Raw genomic sequence first — 20,958 nt, 5'->3', positions numbered from 1 at the left:
TGAGCTTCTCTGAGCAGTTTGCTGAGTTTGGCCGAACCTATCTTCATGAGGCAATCAAAGTGCCTGTTCCCGTCCTGGTCTCCATTCTGCCAGCCTGTTCCTCTTCACTTATTTTTCCTGCTTCTTTATTGATGTAACTTCATCGTGTTGCCTTTTTCTTCTTTTTATCTTGAGGGCAGGCTCCCCTCTTATACCCTTCTCTCCACAGCAGATCTTTTCATAACAACTTTTCATTGGTCAAACAACTTTGAATGTAACAACAACAGCAAACACCCAGAAACTTCCATGTTTTAACGGCTGGAGAACAAGAAACCATCTGGAGAACAAGAAACCGGAGACTGCATGGTGTCTCCTGATCACCCTTCTTTGTTCCCTCTAAACTCTTTTACATTCCTGATGGCCTCATCATTAAGAGTCTGATGTTATCTCAACCACGGGGCTTTCCTCCCAAATCTTGGCCACATGCCCAAATCTCCCCCTTCTTTATTAATATCAACCATTTTCTCGACATGAATTACCACTTATATTACCACTATGTATTTTCCATATATAACACAGTCTAGAAGTTTTGGTATATTTGCTGTGGTGTTTGGCCAGTTTCCCAAGTATCGGTAAGGGACGGGATGGGGAGGGGACAGCTTGCTTCACCAGGAGCCTCTCCACAGGCCCTGGGGGTTTCCGCTTCGGTGCCTGCAGCGCCTTCTCCCCCTCCCTCTGCCTGACTGGTGTCTGTGGGGAGGTTTCACGCTCCTCAGTCTCCCAGCTGCTGTTGAGCAGCAGGTTTCTGTTTGTTTGTTTTCTTGGATGTTCTCTCACAGAGGCACAGGTTGTGCTGCTCATGTCTTGGCTCTGAGCCGCAGTACTGGTCCCTTCTCTGCTCTTGCCCTCTCCCTGATGCTTCTTAGGAAATGGTCCAGACTTACACACCCGATGGTTCTTCTATTTGTGTTCAGCTTTTCCATGAGTTAGTGGGGGCTCGATTCAAAACAGATAACCAATCATCTAGGTAAATTTTCCCACCTATTATTAAATTTTCAGGTAATTCAAGATGTTGTGGGTATCTCTACTGGAGGTGGCACTTGCCCTATGGGATTTTGGGGTCCCCAAATCCTTCTATTAGGGCCTTTATTTGAGTTTCCAATGATTGCTAATATTCTAATCAATACAAGATTTAATATACATATAACTAGCATCCAAAGGGTAGGTATGCCCTGGTATACTTCAAGTTCTTCTAAGCTTAATTTTCAGATCTCCAGGAGTAGACTCAACCTTCCAGGTTCCTGTTATGGGTCCTTTACTCATGATGCATGTGTCCACCCCTTTTCCACCGTTCTTATAGCCATCTCTTTGGTAGTTCAGTGAAGTCCACCTGTATTCTCTCAAACGGTCAATATGCAATTCTTCTTCCTCCAGCAGGTGCTTGCCTAATCACCTTCTTATTTACTTTTTGACACATTAAGCATCCTTGGATGGTTTGTTTGGCTATCTCATATATTTCTACACACCTATACAATTTTAGAAATTGATCACTCAGTGCTTTTGTTCCCCAGTGGGTTTGTAGTTGTAGCCGTAAAAGTAGACGCCTAGCTTGTTCCTTTGGAAGTATTTCTCTTCCATCAGGCAGAATCCATTTTCCTTCTTTCAGTTCTGCTCCTATGTTCTTTATAATTTTTATTTCTGCTTCTGTATACTTTTTCTCTTGTGTCCCTTTTCCGTTATCCGTTTCTTGTAGGGTTAGGACTACATCATGCTTCCTAAGAGCTGCTTCCCTAGCTTCTCTATCCGCTAGGTTATTCCCTCTTATGTGGAAGCCAGTTCCCTTTTGATGTCCTCTGACATGTACTACCGCAATCTCCCTAGGTCCTCTCAATGCCTGCAATATTTGAGTAACTAAAGTTTGGTGAATCAGCCCTTTTCCCTGTGTGCCTTTGAGTCCCCTTTCTTCCCAAATTTTCCCAAATGTGTGGACTATTCCATAAACATATTTAGAGTCTGTATAAATAGTGCCACTTTTTCCTTTCAATAGTTCTAGGGCTCGTAATAATGCATAAAGTTCACATGCTTGAGCGGACCAGGCAGTGCTGAGTGGTCCCAATTCTATTAGGACCATATCCCCATTTACGATGGCATATCCTGATCTTCTTTTTCCATCTACTACTTTGGATGACCCATCAATAAATAATTTTTCCCCTGTTTCTAATTCTGTCTCCTCGAGATTGGGTTAGATTTTGGTTTGTAATTCAATCACTTCCAACAATCACTTGGCAGTTCTGTTAGGGGTTCCCCATATAGAAATTGTGCAGGACTCTGTGCAGCAGTTACTTTTAGTCCTAATCAGGGGAGTCGATCAGGATGGCCTTCAGCATCTTCAGCATCCTACTATCAGTTAACCATTTTTCAGCCTTTTGCTGGAGTACTCCCCTAACATTATGTGGAGTATATATCTTCAGAGGTGCCCTAAAAGTGAGTTTTCTAGCTTCCTCAATCAGTAAGGCAGTAGCCACAATTGCCTGTAAGCACACTGGCCACCACCTACTCACAGGGTCTAATAGTTTGGAACAATATCCCACAGGTTTCTTGATTCCTGCCCATTCTTGAGTTAGTACTCCATATGCAGTTTGGTTAGAAACATTTACAAATAAATAAAAGGGTCTTTCTAAATATGGGAGGCTCAACACTGGAGCTTCTATTAACGTTTTCTTGATCAACCTCAACTTTTCCTCATCTTCCTCGTTCCACTTAATTTTTTCTCCAGTCAATTTTTCATATAAAAACTTTGCCTTTTCACTAAACCCTTCAATCCAGGGCCTACAATATTCCAAGAGGCCGAGCAGTTGCCTCACTTCCTTCTTCATTACGGGTGATGACAGGACTAAAATCCCAGATACCCTGTCAGGATCCAATTTTTCTTTCGTTGGCTAAGCCAATGTCCTAAGTACCTTACTTCCTTTTCCACGAATTGTAATTTAGATGTTGAGACCTTCAACCCTTTTTTCCCTAAGAAATTAAGTAATTTAATAGTAGTTCTCCATGTCTCTTTTTCAGTCTCCCCAGCTATTAATAGGTCATCCACATATTGCAACAATTTTACTTCCCCCTTTACCTCAAAAAGTTGTAATAATTTTTCTAAGGTTTGGCCAAATAAATCTGGGGATTCAGTAAATCCCTGAGGAAGTACAGTCCATCTAAGCTGTTGTCGCCTTCCTGTTTCAGGGTCTTCCCATTCAAAGGCGAAGTAATTCCGCGAACCTTCACTTAATGGGCAGGCCCAGAAAGCATCCTTCAAATGTATTACACTATACCATTTATGCTGAGGTGTTAGGTGGTTTAATAAAATATATGGGTTAGCCACCACTGGATATTTGGTTATGGTTCGCTGATTCACAGCCCTAAGATACTGAACCAACCTATATGATCCATCAGACTTTTTTACTGGCAAAATGGGGGTATTACGTGGGGACATACACGGTTCCAGCATCCCCTTTTGGAGCAACCTGTCTATAACTGGTTTGAGTCCTCTTTTCCCCTCCAGTGGGATAGGATATTGCCTAATCCGTATTGGATGTTGTGGATCCACTATTTCTACTACCAAGGGTTCCATATCTAATTTTCCTGAATCTCACTCTTGATACCATACTTTTGGGTCTATTTCTCCCTCATCTTCTTGGGTTAGGGTATATAACTGAATTTTTAATTCTCCCCCCTGGCTCTTGATTTCCAACCCTAATCTTATTATTAAGTCTCTTCCTAATAGATTGTGCTCAGCCTCAGGCACCAGCAATAGGTCATTGAGACATATTTTCTTTTCTGATTCTATTTCTATATTTTCCAATATAGGAACCTTAGAGGGCTCACCTTTTGCTCCTACTACCATGGTATTCCTTTTTCCTTCCTTAACCCCTTTTGGTAATTTTCTAATAGTTGATTTCTCTGCTCCGGTATCTACCAAAAAATACACCTCTTCCCTCTGGGGACCTATTAATAATTTTATCAAGGGCTCATTCGATGTTCGGGTCCCCAAAAGATATAGCCCCTGACACCCCTAGTCTTCCTTAAACATACCTTTATCCTGTTTCTTTTTTCTGCAGTTCCTCTGAAGATGCCCCTTTTTGCCACAATAGTAACAGATAGGGATTCTATCTTGTTCTTTCCATTTATCCATGGGTTCTCTTTCACCCTGTTTTTTTCCTGATCCTTTCCTGTCCACTTGGTTTTTGACTTTCCCTTATTGCTGCCGTAAAAACATTTGCTTTTGCCTTGTTTTTCCCCATCTCTCCTCACATAGACCTTTTGTGCTTCCCTCAATAAGTCTTCTAATCCTTTTTCATGCCCATCATCAAGTTTCTCCAATTTCTTTCAGATGTCTTCCCAGGATTTTGCTACAAACTGGGTTCTCAACAGTGCCCCTCCTGCAGGGGAATCAGGATCTATACCCGAGTACATCTGAAGGCTTTTTCTCAGCCTGTCTAACCATTCAGTTGGAGATTCGTCTCTGCACTGACACTCGTTAAAAGCTTTATTTATATTTTGTCCCCTTGGAACCGATTCCTTTATCCCTTGTATCATTATGGTCCTAAGATCCCTCATATTTTGCCTCCTTGAGCAGCCTGATGATCCCAGTTAGGGTTGGTATTTGGCCATTTCACATCCCCTGGAGGACCTCCCTGATTTTGTCTTTCCCACAGTCTCATTCCTGCTTGCTTGATCATTCTTCTTTCTTCTATAGTGAAGAGGATTCCTAATATGGACTGCATTTCTTCCCAGGTATACGTGTTTGGACCTAGGAACTGGTCCAATCTTTCGGCAACTCCTAAAGGGTCATCTAAATGGTTTCTCATTTACTTCTTAAAATTTCTTACATCTGAGGTGTTCAAAGGAACCACTACAAACCCTATTCCCCCCTGGTTCTCCCCAAGGGATACCTCCCTCAAAGGGTAAAGGCCTCCTAAATCATCAGTCCGGCCTTGTGTTTCACTTTCCTCCCTTTCTGTGGCCCTTATCTTACTTCTAGTCCTTTGTGCAGGAGGAGAGGGAGAGAGAACAGGGGCCGTGGGCAATTGACTTTCAAAATGTGGTGGTTCTGGTTGCCATGAATAGGGAGGGGGTATATTATCCAGAGTTTCCCATTCTTCCTTTTCCCTGTCAGTTATTGTATTTAAAGCAAAGATTTGCAGCCGCTCCAGCTCCTGTGGCTGTGTCAGAGAAACGAGCTGTAGCAGTGCAAGTTGTCCCTGTAGAGAAGGTGAAAAAATGGTATAGAGATTCAGGTCGTCTGGATCGCAGAGAGTCTTCTGCCAAATCTAGGTATAGAGACGACGATGACGCTGGGCCATCAGGGATTCAGGAGGAGGAAGATGAGAATGCACATCCCAAATTACAGTCTGATTGTAAACCCGCTCTACCAAGTAACCCGTAAGAAGAATGAGTTTGAATGGGGCCCTAAGCAATGACAAGCCTTTGAACAAATCAAGCAGGAAATAGTCCATGCAGTAGCCCTTGGGCCAGTTTGAACAGGACCAGATGTAAAGAATGTACTCTACACTGCAGCCGGGGAGAACGGCCCCACCTGGAGCCTCTGGCAGAAAGAACCTGGGGAAACTCGAGGTCGGCCCCTGGGGTTTTGGAGTCGGGGATACAGAGGATCCGAGGCCCGCTATACTCCAACTGAAAAGGAGATATTGGCAGCATATGAAGGAGTTCGATCTGCTTCGGAGGTGGTCAGTACTGAAGTGCAGCTCCTCCTAGCACCCCGATTGCCGGTACTAGGCTGGATGTTCAAGGGAAGGGTCTCCTCTACGCATCATGCAACTGATGCTACATGGAGCAAGTGGGTTGCACTGATTACTCAGCGGGCTCGAATAGGGAACCCCAGTCGCCCAGGAATCTTGGAAGTGATTATGGACTGGCCAGAAGGCAAATACTTTGGGATATCATCAGAGGAGGAGGTGGGTCGTGCTGAAGAAGCCCCACTGTACAACCAGTTACCAGAGAATGAAAAGAAATATGCCCTGTTCACTGATGGGTCCTGTCGTATTGTGGGGAAGCATCGGAGATGGCAGGCTGCTGTATGGAGTCCTACACGACGAGTTACAGAAGCTGCTGAGGGAGAAGGTGAATCAAGTCAGTTCGCAGAAGTGAAGGCTGTTCAGCTGGCTTTAGACATTGCTGAACGAGAAAAATGGCCAGTTCTCTATCTCTACACCGATTCATGGATGGTAGCAAATGCCCTGTGGGGATGGTTACAGCAATGGAAGCAAAACAACTGGCAGCGTAGGGGCAAACCCATCTGGGCTGCTGCATTGTGGCAAGATATTGCTGCTCGGGTAGAGAACCTGGCTGTGAAAGTACGCCACGTAGATGCTCATGTGCCCAAGAATCGGGCTACTGAAGAACATCAAAACAACCAGCAGGTGGATCAGGCTGCTAAGATTGAAGTGGCTCAGGTGGACCTGGATTGGCAGCATAAAGGTGAATTATTTATAGCCCGATGGGCCCATGACACCTCATGCCATCAAGGTAGAGATGCAACATACAGATGGGCTCGTGATCGAGGGGTGGACCTGACCATGGACGCTATAGCACAGGTTATTCATGACTGTGAAACATGTGCTGCAATCAAGCAAGCCAAACGGTCAAAGCCTCTTTGGTATGGAGGACGATGGCTGAGATATAAATATGGAGAGGCCTGGCAGATTGATTACATCACACTCCCTCAAACTCGCAATGGCAAGCGCCATGTACTTACAATGGTGGAAGCAACCACCGGATGGCTGGAAACATATCCTGTGCCTCATGCCACCGCCCGGAACACTATCCTGGGCCTTGAAAAGCAAGTCCTATGGTGACATGGTACCCCAGAAAGAGTAGAGAATGGAACTCATTTCCGAAACAACCTTATAGACACTTGGGCCAAAGAGCATGGTATTGAGTGGGTATATCACATCCCCTATCATGCACCAGCCTCCGGGAAAGTTGAACGATACAATGGACTGTTAAAGACTACATTGAAAGCAATGGGCGCTGGGACATTCAAAAATTGGGATATGCATTTGGCAAAGGCCACCTGGTTAGTCAATACTAGGGGATCTGCCAACCGAGCTGGACCTGCCCAATCAAACTTGTTACGTACTGTAGATGGGGATAAAGTTCCTGTAGTACATGTAAGAAATATGCTGGGTAAAACAGTCTGGGCTACTCCTGCCTCAGGAAAAGGCAAACCTATTCATGGAATTGTTTTCGCTCAGGGACCTGGATACACTTGGTGGGTGATGCAAAAGAACGGAGAGGTCCGGTGTGTACCTCAAGGAGATTTAATACTGGGTGAGAATAGCCCATGAACTGAATAGTACCATGTTAATTACTATATAATACTGTATGTTATCACTACCATGACTACTATAGGTGACTAATTAGAATGTATGGAAAAGAGTGTACCCTGAGCATGACATAAATGGTATGGAATAAGGGGTGGATAGATGTCCTGGTTTCAGTTAGAACAGAATTAATTTTCTTCCTAGTAGCTGGTGGAATGCTGTGTTTTGGCTTAGGATGAGAAGAGTGCTGATAACACCCCGATGTTTTAATTGTTGCAGAGCAGTGCTTATACTAAAACAAGGACATCTCAGCTTCTTGCTCTGTCCTGCCAACGGACAGTCTGGGGGTGCAGTAAGAGCTGGGAGGGGACAGACCCAGGACAGGTGACCCAAACTAGCCAAAGGGGTATTCCATACCATCTGACGTCATGCTAAACAATATATAGGGGTGGCTAGCCGGGGGAGGGGGCCGGACTGCTCGGGGTTAGGCTGGGCATCGGTCAGCGGGTGGTGAGCAATTGCATTGTGCATCACTTGTTTGTACATATTATTATTAGTAGTACTATTATCATCATTGTATTATTATTATTATTGTTATTATTATTTTCCTGTCTTATTAATCTGTCTTTATCTCAACTCACGGGCTTCACTTTCCATTTCTCTCCCCCGTCCCAGAGAGGGAGGAGGGAGGGTGAGCGAACGGCTGCGTGGTGTTTAGCTGCCGGCCGGGTTAAACCACGACAGGGGGAAATGCGTTTGAGGCTCCTACCCATAGAGCCACATAATCACTTTCCTCTTGGTTAAAAGGCTCCTTACAGTTAACATAGCAGTTCAATGCCTGACATACCCAATCCTCAAATGATCCAAAAACTGGCCAAAAAACATGTGGCCTTAAAGATTCCTTTGGCCATTTTATCATACAAAATTGAGACATTTTCTCTTTATTTTTTCATTTCCTTGATTCCCAAACATCCCAATATTTTAACATTATCCCTAATGGGCTTTCTGGTGGAATGTCTGGGCTCCCTGAGTCTCCCAGGTCAGAGAATCTACTTTCCCTCAGACCCATCCTGGAACCTTCAAATAAGTTCTGAATCCCTGGAACCCCTAAAGAGGTTCCAAATCCCTGGCTGTGTTTGTGTAGAGGTGTCTTGCAAGTGGTTAACCCACCCACGAATTCCTAGACCAATTGCTTTGGTCCTTCACCGGCTGAGTCCCTCGTGGGAGATCAGAACCGTGGTTAGAAGACCTCCGCACTCACTTCGGAACTACGTTCTATCTCAGTCACACCCTTACACACAGTCACACAGCAGAATCCCACCCAACCGAATGGTATACTCACAAATCCTCTTCGTTCGGGTCTTCGCGCGCAAGATTACAGGTCACTGACGGAGAGCTCTTTTTTTTTATTATTATTATTATTTTTTTATTATTATTTTTTTTACTTGGCAGGGACTGACTTGTTGCAGAGGTCCTTGGGCAACTGGCAACTTGGAAAATGTATGATCAGATAATAGTAAAATGGGATACCCCGTCAAAATATGGGTGACTGTGACAGAGGGTTATGTACCACAATCCATCACGTTTGATGCTTGTGAGGTATTAGCTTGTGGAGATTTAAATGCCCAGCGACAATTGAACAGAGAGAACAAATAACTGGGAGAGACCCAACAGCCAGATTAAGAATAGCTGTATGGAAACGATCCTCTATTGCCATCAGAGAAAGGGAAAAACTCAAGGTCCTTGCCCGAGCCTATGTTATTGGCTACAGTGTTAATCACAGAACCATATTATTTTCATAGGGGACACTTTTTAGCACTGCTGCTTTATAACTTTATTATTGCTTTTTGTGACTACCATCATTAATTCATCTTCCTTGTGCCTGCTTTGCAGTGTGTATAGCACAGTATGTAAAAACTGATATAACTGCGTATAAAGCCAAGGTTTTTGCAGTAAGGTATAGAGGCTTAATGGAATAGAAGCTTTAAGTTGCTGCTTACTTTCTTCTATTTGCTCACAAATTTGTATTTAATTTCCTAAAGGGAGCATTACTCTCTTGCATCCAAGTGACTAGTGTGTGTGAATTTGCTGGAAGAATAGCTTCATGACTGTTAATACCATAATTGCACAGCGATAGTATGACTCTACAAGCCTCTCCTTTTAAAATATGCTAGTGTGGCAAGAAAAAGAAAGGAAGAAGTAAAACTAAAGGCAATGAATAAGCTAATGCTGAAAGCTTTCACTCTGCCCTGTTCATTGTCAGTCACTGAAAAAGTTAATTGAAGGGACCTTTCTGTGCTACACAGTAAGCAATTTCAAACCTGAAATGTTGAATGTAAACTAAATTGAGGCAAAAGTCTTTTGAACTTAGGTCACAGAATCACAGAATCACAGAATTTCTAGGTTGGAAGAGACCTCAAGATCATCGAGTCCAACCTCTACCTAACACTAACAATCCCCACTAAACCATATCCCTAAGCTCTACATCTAAACGTCTTTTAAAGACTTCCAGGGATGGTGACTCCACCACTTCCCTGGGCAGCCTGTTCCAGTGTCCAACAACCCTTTCGGTAAAGAAGTTCTTCCTAACATCTAACCTAAACCTCCCCTGGCACAACTTTAGCCCATTCCCCCTCGTCCTGTCACCACGCACGTGGGAGAACAGGCCAACCCCCACCTCGCTACAGCCTCCTTTAAGGTATCTGTAAAGAACAATAAGGTCTCGCCCCTGAGCTTCCATTTCTCCAGGCTGAACAAGCCCAGCTCCCTCAGCCGCTCCTCGTAGGACTTGTTCTCCAGACCCCTCACCAGCTTCGTCGCCCTTCTCTGCACCCACTCAAGCACCTTGATGTCCTTCTTGTTGCGAGGGGCCCAAAACTGAACACAGTACTCGAGGTGCGGCCTCACCAGAGCTGAGTACAGGGGGACGATCACCTCCCTAGCCCTGCTGGTCACACTGTTCCTGATACAAGCCAGGATGCCGTTGGCCTTCTTGGCCACCTGAGCACACTGCTGGCTCATATTCAGCCGACTATCCACCATCACTCCCAGGTCCTTCTCTGCCTGGCAGCTCTCCAACCATTCCTCTCCCAGCCTGTAGCTCTGCTTGGGGTTATTGCGCCCCAGGTGCAGGACCCGGCACTTGGCCTTGTTGAACTTCATGCAGTTGACCTCAGCCCATCGGTGCAGCCTATCCAGATCCTCCTGCAGAGCTTTCCTACCCTCAAGCAGATCGACACACGCATATAGCTTGGTGTCATCTGCAAACTTACTGAGGGTGCACTCAATGCCCTCGTCCAGATCATCGATGAAGATATTAAAGAGGACCGGCCCCAGCACCGAGCCCTGGGGAACGCCACTAGTGACTGGCCTCCAACTGGACTTGGCTCCATTTACGACGACTCTTTGGGACCGGCTATCCAGCCAGTTTCTAACCCAACGAAGCGTGCGCCAGTCCAAGCCAAGAGCAGTCAGTTTCTTGAGGAGAATGCTGTGGGAGACGGTGTCAAAAGCCTTGCTGAAGTCAAGGTAGACCACATCCACAGCCTTTCCCTCGTCCACCCAGCGCGTCACTTTGTCATAGAAGGAGATCAGGTTCGTCAAGCAGGACCTGCCTTTCATAAACCCATGCTGACTGGGCCTGATCGCCTGCTTGCCCTGCAAGTGCTGCGTGACGATTCTCAGGAGGATCTGCTCCATGAGCTTCCCTGGTACTGAGGTCAAACTGACAGGTCTGTAGTTTCCCGGGTCTGCCCTCCAGCCCTTCTTGTAGATGGGTGTCACATTTGCTAGCCGCCAGTCAACTGGGACCTCCCCCAATCGCCAGGACTGCTGATAAATGATGGATAGTGGCTTGGCCAGCTCCTCTGCCAGTTCCCTCAGTACCCTTGGGTGGATCCCATCCGGCCCCATCGACTTGTGCACATCCAAGTGCCGTAGCAGGTCACCAACCACTTCTTCGTGGATAGTGAGGGCCGCATCCTGCTCCCCATCCCCTTCCACCAGCTCAGGGTACTGGGTATCCAGAGAACAACCGGTATTGCCGCTAAAGACTGAGGCAAAGAAGGCACTGAGCACCTCCACCTTTTCCTCATCTCTTGTAACTAAGTTTCCCCCCGCATCCAGTAAAGGATGGAGATTCTCCTTAGTCCTCCTTTTTGTGTTGATGTATTTATAGAAACGTTTTTTGTTATCTTTAACGGCAGTAGCCAGATTGAGCTCCAGATGAGCTTTGGCCTTCCTAATTTTGTCCCTGCACAGCCTCGCTACATCCTTATAGTCCTCCCTAGTGGCCTGCCCACTTTTCCAAAGATTATAAACCCTCTTTTTTCTCCTAAGATCAAGCCACAATTCTCTGTTGAGCCAGGCTGGTCTTCTTCCCCGCCAGCTCGTCTTTGGGCACGTGGGAACAGACCGTTCCTGCGCCATTAAGATTTCCCTCTTGAAGAGCGCCCAGCCTTCCTGGACCCCTCTGCCCTTCAGAACCGCCTCCCAAGGGACTCCACCAACTAGTGTCCTGAGCAGCTCAAAGTCAGCCCTCCGAAAGTCCAATACAGCGGTTTTACTGGTCCCCTTCCTGGCCTCGCCAAGAATAGTGAACTCCACCATTTCGTGGTCACTCTGCCCAAGACAGCTCCCGACAATCACATCCTCCACCAGTCCTTCTCTGTTTGTGAAGAGAAGGTCTAGCGGGGCACCACCCCTGGTAGGTTCACTAACCAGCTGTGTCAGGAAGCTATCTTCCACGCTCTCCAGAAACCTCCTAGACTGCTTTCTCAGGGCTGTGTTGTGCTTCCAGGATATGTCAGGGAAGTTGAAGTCCCCCACGAGTACAAGAGCTGACGATTTCGCAACTTCTGTCAGCTGCCTGTAGAACTCCTCATCCGTCTCCTCATCCTGGTTCGGCGGTCTATAGCAGACCCCGACCAGGACACTAGCCTTGTTGTCCCTGCCGATCCTAACCCAAAGGGACTCGACCTTGTCATTCCCAGCCTCGAGTTCTACAACCTTGAAAGACTCTAATATAGAGAGCCACACCACCACCCCTTCTGTGCTGCCTGTCCCTTCTGAAGAGCTTATAGCCAGGCATTGCAGCACTCCAGTCATGAGACTGGTCCCACCACGTCTCCGTGATGGCAACCAAGTCGTAGCCTGCCTGCTGCACGATGGCTTCCAGCTCCTCCTGTTTGTTACCCATGCTGCGTGCATTGGTGTAGATGCACTTCAGCTGGGCCATTGCCTTATCCTCCGGCCTTGCCATTGCTCCCCCTGGCACAGCCAGGTGTTGATATTGTAAATACTTTTTATGAAAATGCTGTGAGGGTTGAGAAATAATTCTAACTATTGAATTCATGTCAATGTGTTATTTTACTGTAACCAGATATTTTTGCATTATTATTACCAAAACTCAAATATCTTGTAGGCTTTATAGTGTACAGAAGGTAAATGAAAGAAAATGAAATAAGGTAAATGAAGAAAACATTTTCCTGCCTTGCTTCAAGAATCTCAGCAAACCTGAGTTTAGGCCACAGGATATTTTCCAAAATTTGATTTCCTGGACATGATTTAAGTTCAGCTTATGAAGACTAGCTTCCTAAACTTGTATTTCCTTTATAAAGCCAAAATATCATAGGAATAGATGTTTTTGTGGCTTTCAGTTAAATCTAGACCAGGATCTCCCATGACTAATCTTTTATACTCAGAAGGTAAAAACTGTGAGAAGGATACTGCCAGAATGTACTTTGTACTCTTTGGCAATGTTGCCAAGGGCACATGGCCATTCAAGGAGAAAGGAAGAGTAGCTTCACTCTTACACAGTATTATTACTTCAAAATATCGTTTGAGCTTACAGCAACAGGACAAGGCACCCAAATCATACATTGTGAGGAAGTCAGTAACTAGTTCGTGTGTCTCTGTTTAACAATACCTTAATTCATAGGTTATACATTTAAATTGTTTGAAGAATCGAATCATCCATGTAAATAGTTGAATTATTTTTTCTTTGTGTGCAGTAGTTAGCTGAAAAGACCTCAGTGCAGATACATGTTTTACAAAAGCAGGTGTCATAGGACAATATCATCTGCAGTAACTATATTGCTTTGTGCATTAAGCAGATAAATCGGATTTCCTTCTAGTCATTCACAGTGTGATATAACAATGATCAACTATTACTTTGTCCAAAAATTGCTATTGTAGTTTTTTCAATTAACGTCACTTACCAGTTTATATCTTGAAGTAAATCTTGCTCTTAAGAGCAGTTGCATAATGGAAAGATTTCTGCATGTATTCTTCCACTGGAACTTTCTCTAGCATTTGAAAAATATGGTGACATTTTAATGATGCTGTAAACAGAAGCATTCAAGCCTATGTATGCCATATCTCTCAGGTGATATTTCTCAGATAATGTAATTCAAAAGATCCACCAGGTGAATGGAACAACAGCAAAAGTTCTTCGTAGTCATGTAATTCAAACGATAAAGTAATTTCATTGTAGCTGATAATATAATAGTAATTGATGGGCAAGGGACGTGATTTCAAGGTTTTATGATTATATTTAAATAACATGACATGAGATGTGGCAGTGAGCAGTTTATAAGAAATAATACATGATAGCATTTTACAGATGTTGGAGGTATTTACATCTCATGGGCTTTTCATATAAAATTCAGGGCCCATTGAAATTGATGCAGTTTTACCGTAGACTTCAGCTAGGATTTCATCCTTGACTGGTTTAGGACCAATTACCTACACACTTATTTCTCTGTATATGTCCCCACTGCAGCAAGATCAAATACATCAGAGGCAGACTGTCAAGGTGTATTTCACTCAAAGGACATCACTCAACTGAGTCCCAAATTCCCTGAATTCCATCATTTCTAGTGTTGAAAATTCTTTCAGTCAGAAATGAAACATTGTGAACTTGAGACTATACACAGTGGTCTAGAAAGAATGAATTTCACAGTATTCTAGTATTGCCACATGAGCTTTGCTGTGCATTACCTCCCTTTACAGTTTGAGGAGTGTGAATGAGAGTATTCTTGCTAACTCTAGGGAGCAAATCATACGTGACCAGCGTGAAGTCTGTCCAAATAAGAGGCCTAGCCTTCTAAGCATTCATTTTCTTGAGTCTACCCAGATTTCTTATTGGTGAACTTCATTTGTGATATAAAGTAAATCATGGTCATCAGTTGGTCAGGATTTTGGTGAACATTATATCAGTTAAAAATATGAGGATGGTTTTCAGCAGCAGAGAGTTTTAAACTTTTTGTGTTACCCTCATGCTTCATTTCTTTGGTTTAAGGTTTGCCAGATGTTAAGGCATTGATAGTTGAAAAATTTTCAATGGGTAATATTTTGTAAAGGATTACTATGAGATGATTTATCACATTACTTTGCTGGATATTCATGTTGTTACAGCTCTAATTTGTCAGTTCTTTTGGAAGTATATTCCTTTTCATTCGGACATAACCTTAAGTATACTTCCAAAAAGCAATGCAGTGTTCTGTTTAATTGCTTTAATAAGTTAGCTGGCATACTATAGTAGATAAAATGCTGGCTTACCACTCTCAAAATGTGTGCACTTTTTCTGGCCCTACAGTGGAATGATCTTTCTGTGCCTCACTTATTACACCTGTGGCAGCTAAATTATGTAGATATTGCCTTTCTTACACAGCTTGAAATCTGAGGGCCAGTATTATGTCTATAAAGAGGGATTGCTTTGAAATCATTAAAATATGCCAAAGTCCTTCCTCAGTTTTATTCCCACTGGTTTTAATGAGAGCTTTGCCTAAATAGGGCTTGCTTTAATTTGATCCTCAAAACTTACTGCAAAGAATTTCTTCCTTGGTCCTGTGAGGGCCTGATTCATCCCTTTCCATGACAGAACTTGCAAGAACTTGCAAGGGCTGTGTTGGCCAGCCATAGGGTGATGGGCGAAACTGGAAGAGCTCCATGACCCGTTAACCATCTGCAGAGTGCAGGAAAACCATTGCACCTTTGTAGCTGTGATGCAGCTTTGGCTGGTTGCTCTTTCTGAGTGCAGAATTGCTCTCTACAGTGTGATTCAAGGGATTTAGTACACCACAGACATTTGAATGGGAAGGGATCTCAGCTGGGGACCCAAAATAGTAGTTGTTATCTTGGCCTTAATTTTAAAGATCATAATTTATTTCATACTGTTTGTTTCATATTCATTTATCCAAGACAATAATCAGATGTAAAATATTTCTTATTCCCACAGATTTTTGTAATGCCTCGTCCCTCAGTGGTATTCTTGGCAACGCCCCTCCCTGCAGGGCATGAGACGGTTCTCCTGGTGAAACTCAAATCACTAAGTCTGCATTCATCTGCCTTGATACTTTGGTGCTTGGCCCTTCTCAGCCTCTGTTCTGGGCTCTGGTGCAATTGTGCTGCTTATGTAGTCTGAGATGTTCATCCCTTGAGACAATGAACCATGGTTTGTGTGTGCTATTTGTAGGCAGGACCATAGTAAGTAATCCAGTTCTATCCCCTCACCTTAAATACTACATGCTTTCCAGTTTCAGACAGACAGTGAATACAGTGATTCTTGTAACTTCTGCCTTTTGCTTTGTTGGCTGAGCTTGGGAAACTGACCTGTAGTCCAAAAATTGGAGTTTTTTTTTTTTTTTTTTTTTTTTTTGTTTTGTTTTGTTTTGATTTTGTAGAAGATCCAGGAAGTCTTGCATACCTCTAAATGCATTTAGTTATTTTTTTGCTTTGTCCTAGGCCTCCTGGATTAGCAAATGCTCTAAGCGCCATCTGCCACCATTCTAAGGAACATTAGGAGTTTTAAAAGCTTTTCTGAGATGACTAGAGTAGCAAATCAGAATATTTCTGATATTATATGACAGATGTAATTGCCTACAAAGCACCTCTTGAAGTAGGAGTGCATTCAGCCATGCTCACTTGGGCCTTTCTGCAGTACCATTGAAACTGAATAAGAAATATGTCAATGGTTTGGGGGGTCATGGGATCAAGTCCTTATTAATTTTAAAGTAATTGTTCTTCAAATATGATTCTAGTTAAGTTCCTGTGATTTTTATCACAGAGTAACACTTCCAATACTTTTGAAGTTTTTGCATATGGATGTGATCGGCACCAAAAGATTAAAGAAAAAACATACTATTCCCCTTAGTTAGGTTCTCTACTGTTATGTGTAAATAATGAGAAGGGATGCATTAAATATTATCTCATTCTAGACATTGTAATGTGAGCATCTACATCTGAACTGCTCCTCCTAGACTGCGTTTTATAGTCACTGGAGGGAAACAATGGGCAGGATTCATCTAACTGGTTTTAGATGTCTACTTTAGGATGAGATGAATCCTGTCCTGAAAGTGCCTGTTTCTTCTCAACGACTATAAAGGGAACTTGAAGTAACTCACTCAGGTGCAGACACATACGTTTGGTTAGATGAATTCTCGCTTGGGGTCTAGTTCTTCCACAGCTAGACATTTGGAATGGAGAAAATAAGTTTACGTTTTTAGTAACAAAGAAAAGCTGTGGAAGTTTACTCTAATTATGAATGTTGTACACACTGATATGTTAATGATGATGTAATGTTTCTAATTTGAAATTCCTCTTGGAATGCAGAGTGTTTTTATAAAAAAACCTTTTAAAACTCTTTTCTTCTTTTCTTTTCTTTTTTTTTTTTTTTTTTTTTTTAAAGTTTGGACTGAAAGCCACAGGTAAAATTGCTTGGCAACAAGTTTTAGAAAAAAATTACGATCCTGAGGGTGCCTTTGAAAACAAGCAGACAATTCCTATGAGAAAAAATAAGTAAGAAGTTCCTTTTTAAAAGTGAGTTCTGAATAACTCATGTTAAAAATGTTTATTGAAAATGAGGAAACCATGTCCAATCAGCGATCACCCTTGATTAAATTAAAATATAATATCAAATATATATATCAAAATATCAATATCAAAAGATAAGATAATATCAAATATAACATAAAAATGTAAAAGATAAATAATCTTTTGGCAATGCTTTCTCTAAGCGCACACTCTTATTTTGAATCCTGTCATACCCTGAGTCTTAATGAGGTGGTTTATTCTTCCTACTCTAGAAAGAACATATTGAGCAGAAGAGGATGAGACATGAAAGCATTGCAAAGACTGTCTTTTTTTCCTGTTGCAGAGTAAATCCAGCTAGAGGAGATGAAGCTTTATCCAGTGACACTGTGCTTCAGAAGCTGTGCAGATATACCCAGGATACTTATCCATCTTTAAAGCAGGCATTTCTTATGCTTGATGAAGTAAGAGCAATTATTGTTAGGTGTTGCCTTGCTTAACTACTCTTACACATAACCATTTTTGTCGTATATCAGTTTCAAAGTAATATAGTGGCTACCAGTCTTTCTTCTGTGGTACAGTAGCTTGCAGAGACTGTTTTCAGTTTCTTTAACATAGATATGTGCAACCTGGGACTAAATAATCTGTAATAACATTTCTGATAAAGAAAAATTATTGAACTAGAATTTCACTGGAAGTCTTGTTGACTAGTTCTTTAATCATCCCTGTGGCTCCCTTTCAACCCCTGCTATTTCTTCTGTGTATTTCATGAAATGTTATGACAGAAATGAGAATTAGTGCTTTCATAGCAGTTGTATTGGTACTAGAAAAATAAATAATGTAGCTTTCCAGATACTGCTAAGTGTTCCCCTGTTTCTACATCCAAGGATAGCTTGAGTCCCTTAGGCATCATACTGGCAATTTATTTATGCTTTGATTATATGTTATGACCTGCAAATCTTTCAGAGTTACTGCTGCTTATAATTAAGATTCCTCTTCTATTCTAGGATATTTTCTCAATTTCTTAATGTAGGACTTTGTTAGACAGCTTATTCTTTGATTGTGCTTGATCTTCCGAGTCATGCTGTATCAGTGGTTTTTCTTTGTCTGTTTATCATTCCATTTGTCTTTGTTATCTATAGTTGTTTTTATTTGTACAAATGTGTATGGAGCAAGAGAGAGTACAGGTGCTGTGTTTACTGTTTATACACACTCAAACACACGGAGACATATGTATGTACATACGTATGCATAAGAAGGATGTGTATTACAGGGCTACAAATCAGCCACTGCAAGACTGCATTGGAAAGAGAGACACTAGAGGGTGGTTATTATTCCATGTGAAGTTTTCTGTTTTCTGTTCTCTGTTTCTCTGTTTTTTTTTTGTTTGTTTGTTTTTGTTTTTTTTTTTTGTTTGTTTGTTTTTTGCATTTGTTTGATATCTGTCATTTGATTCCGTACAGTTCTCATTTCTAAATCAAAATGCATGTCACTGTGTGTAAGCAAGGTATACAGCTCCCAAGGCAGCAGACTGCCCCAGAAAAGCAGCTCAGAGAGGGACACAGTGCCAGCTTTGCCTCTGTCAAAGTCCTGGACAACCTTGTCATCTGCTACCACCAAGGAATGAATCCAGAGGTGTTTATTTGTAACTGTTGCCATCTAACCTTGATTGGGTACAATTAGTTATCTAGTGTTATGTCCTGATTATGCAGAGTTCATCTCCAAGCCTGGTTCTGCATTCCCTCCCTTCCCAGTCTTCCTTCTGCTTGGGGCTGTCTCTGGGCCCAAGCGGATTGCTGCCTCTCTTTGCCTACTGCAGTCTCTTCTCAAATGTGGAAGTTTCTTTAAATGTTGATTTCCTTATTGGTAAAATGAAATGTGATAACTCTGGATTAGACACTTAGTACAGAAAGAAGGCTATGAATAATGTTCAGTCTCAAGAAAAATCTTTTTGGATGTCATGGCTTTCTCTTCATGATAGGGTCTGCATAGTAACACTTAATGAATGCTATTATTCTGCTTGGCTGCTGCATGCGGTAGTCTAATGGAGCATTGGTCTCACCATTGTATGCATTACGTACAATTACGTCTAAGCATGTGTGAATCTGTAGCATTCCTAAATATTTATGGAGCTCTATGAGTGGGTTTTTAGCTATTATGAAAAACCCATGAAAACCAAGTAAAGAAATTTCCTCAAGCAGGAGAGCACACCTACTAGTTCCAAAACACAGTTTATATAGTTTTTGATGACAGGACCCTCCCCTGTTTCCCCACTGAGTGGGTAATCCAGGTTCACAATCTATCTGATGCTTCACAAACAATGCATGGCTTTCAGTAGCCGGCCTGTTAAATTTCAATTTCCTTTTGCCATTTTTACTGTTTGAAGTGGTAATGTTTCTTCACTTATCTGACTTAACTTAACGCTGTGATTTTCACCTAATTGTCCTAAGGAGTCTGGTTGTCTGCATTTCTCATGGTCACCTGCTTAAGCTTTCTTATCACTGTAAGCATATCTCAGTACCACATTCCTTTCCTCTAAACAATGTAACTCTGCAGAAACAACATTTCTATTCTTACACTTCTAATTCATGTCACTGCCCAGCCTTCATTTTTGCAACTATTTTTTTCCTGAGATGTTCTTGATGTGTTGATGTCTAAAATGCTGTTGTTCCATTACTGTCAATCCATATTCTGAAACTAAATCCTAACCTAATACGAGTGCTTTCTAATGTGCAATCGAGAAATAAAATTTTTCCTGTAACTGTAGCTACAAATTTGACTTTAAAATTGTGGTGGTTTTACCTTGCTAGGCAGCTGAACTCCACCACAACTGCTCTCTCATTCCCCCTCCTCAGAAGAGGAGGGGAAGAAGAAAAGGAAAGAAACAACTCATGGGTTGAGATAAGGATAATTTAGTTAAAGGAAAAAATAATTAAGGAAGAAATATTATTAACTTAACAATTTAACTAAAGGTTAAAAAAGGGAAAGGGGAGAAAATGGAAAACAAACAAACAAGCAAAGGCTGTGTGGAAGTGCAGATGAAAGAAATTACTCTCTACTTCCCACAAACAAGCAATGCTTGACCATGTCCTTGATGCAGGGCCTCAATGGACGTAGCTACTGTTCAGTAAGGCAGACATTTTCACAACAAGAGCCCACCCCCGTCCTCATCTTCCTTTTTCCACCTTGTATTGCTGAGTGTGACATCACATGGTATGGAATATCCCTTTGGTTGGTTTAGGTCAGCTGCTCTGGTGATGTTCCTTTCTCACTTTTTGCCCACCCCCAGCCTCTGGGAGGGTTAGAAAGGGTCGTGATTCTGTGCCAGCACTGCTCAGCAGCAGACACAACATCAAGTGCAGAGCACAGCACTGTATGGGGTGCTGCAGAGAAAGTTAACATCTCAGCCAGACCCTGTACAAAAATGTTGGACCAGATTGATGTTTTATATAAGTGAGTGAAGTTCCCTTTGATATTCTTTTGTACGTCTTGGAATATTTTGTAATTCACTTTAAAACTCAGATCTTAGAAAAAAGTAGTTTTGCAAGTGTTTCAACACCAAGGAATTAAGAGTAAACCAAACTGTCTAGCCTCTGGAATGTCTTGAAAATGTTTCTCCGTATATTCTAAAATGTGGAAAGAAAAAGACATTTAAAATAATTTGAATGGACAATATTCAGTATAGATTAGTTGAGCTTATTTTACTGTGCTTTTTTTTTTTTTTTTTTAGTAATTATTACTGTTATTCTTATTTTTATACCTTCCATTATGTGGACTGCACTGTTTGATAGTTCTTGTTCTTGATCACGTGTTATCCCAGTCACCTAAGGCATTG

The 20,958-nt window shown here is 42.3% G+C and overlaps 1 protein-coding gene across 1 annotated transcript in view; it reads left to right on the top strand.

Moving 5' to 3' along the window:
• The window catches only part of EFCAB6 (EF-hand calcium binding domain 6), a 120,110-nt gene that overhangs the window by 19,826 nt on the left and 79,326 nt on the right, over positions 1-20,958 (top strand). Inside the window, 4 exon segments of the mRNA XM_084538209.1 lie at positions 14,325-14,386; positions 14,614-14,658; positions 15,616-15,800; positions 17,399-17,587. Of these exon segments, the coding sequence (XP_084394335.1) occupies positions 14,325-14,386; positions 14,614-14,658; positions 15,616-15,800; positions 17,399-17,587 (481 nt within the window).

The sequence above is a fragment of the Aythya ferina genome (genome assembly GCF_964211825.1).
Source record: "Aythya ferina genome assembly, chromosome: 1".
Taxonomy (NCBI): domain Eukaryota; kingdom Metazoa; phylum Chordata; class Aves; order Anseriformes; family Anatidae; genus Aythya; species Aythya ferina.
Note: the sequence above shows the minus strand (reverse complement) of the source record. Positions and strands in the feature narration are given on the sequence as shown.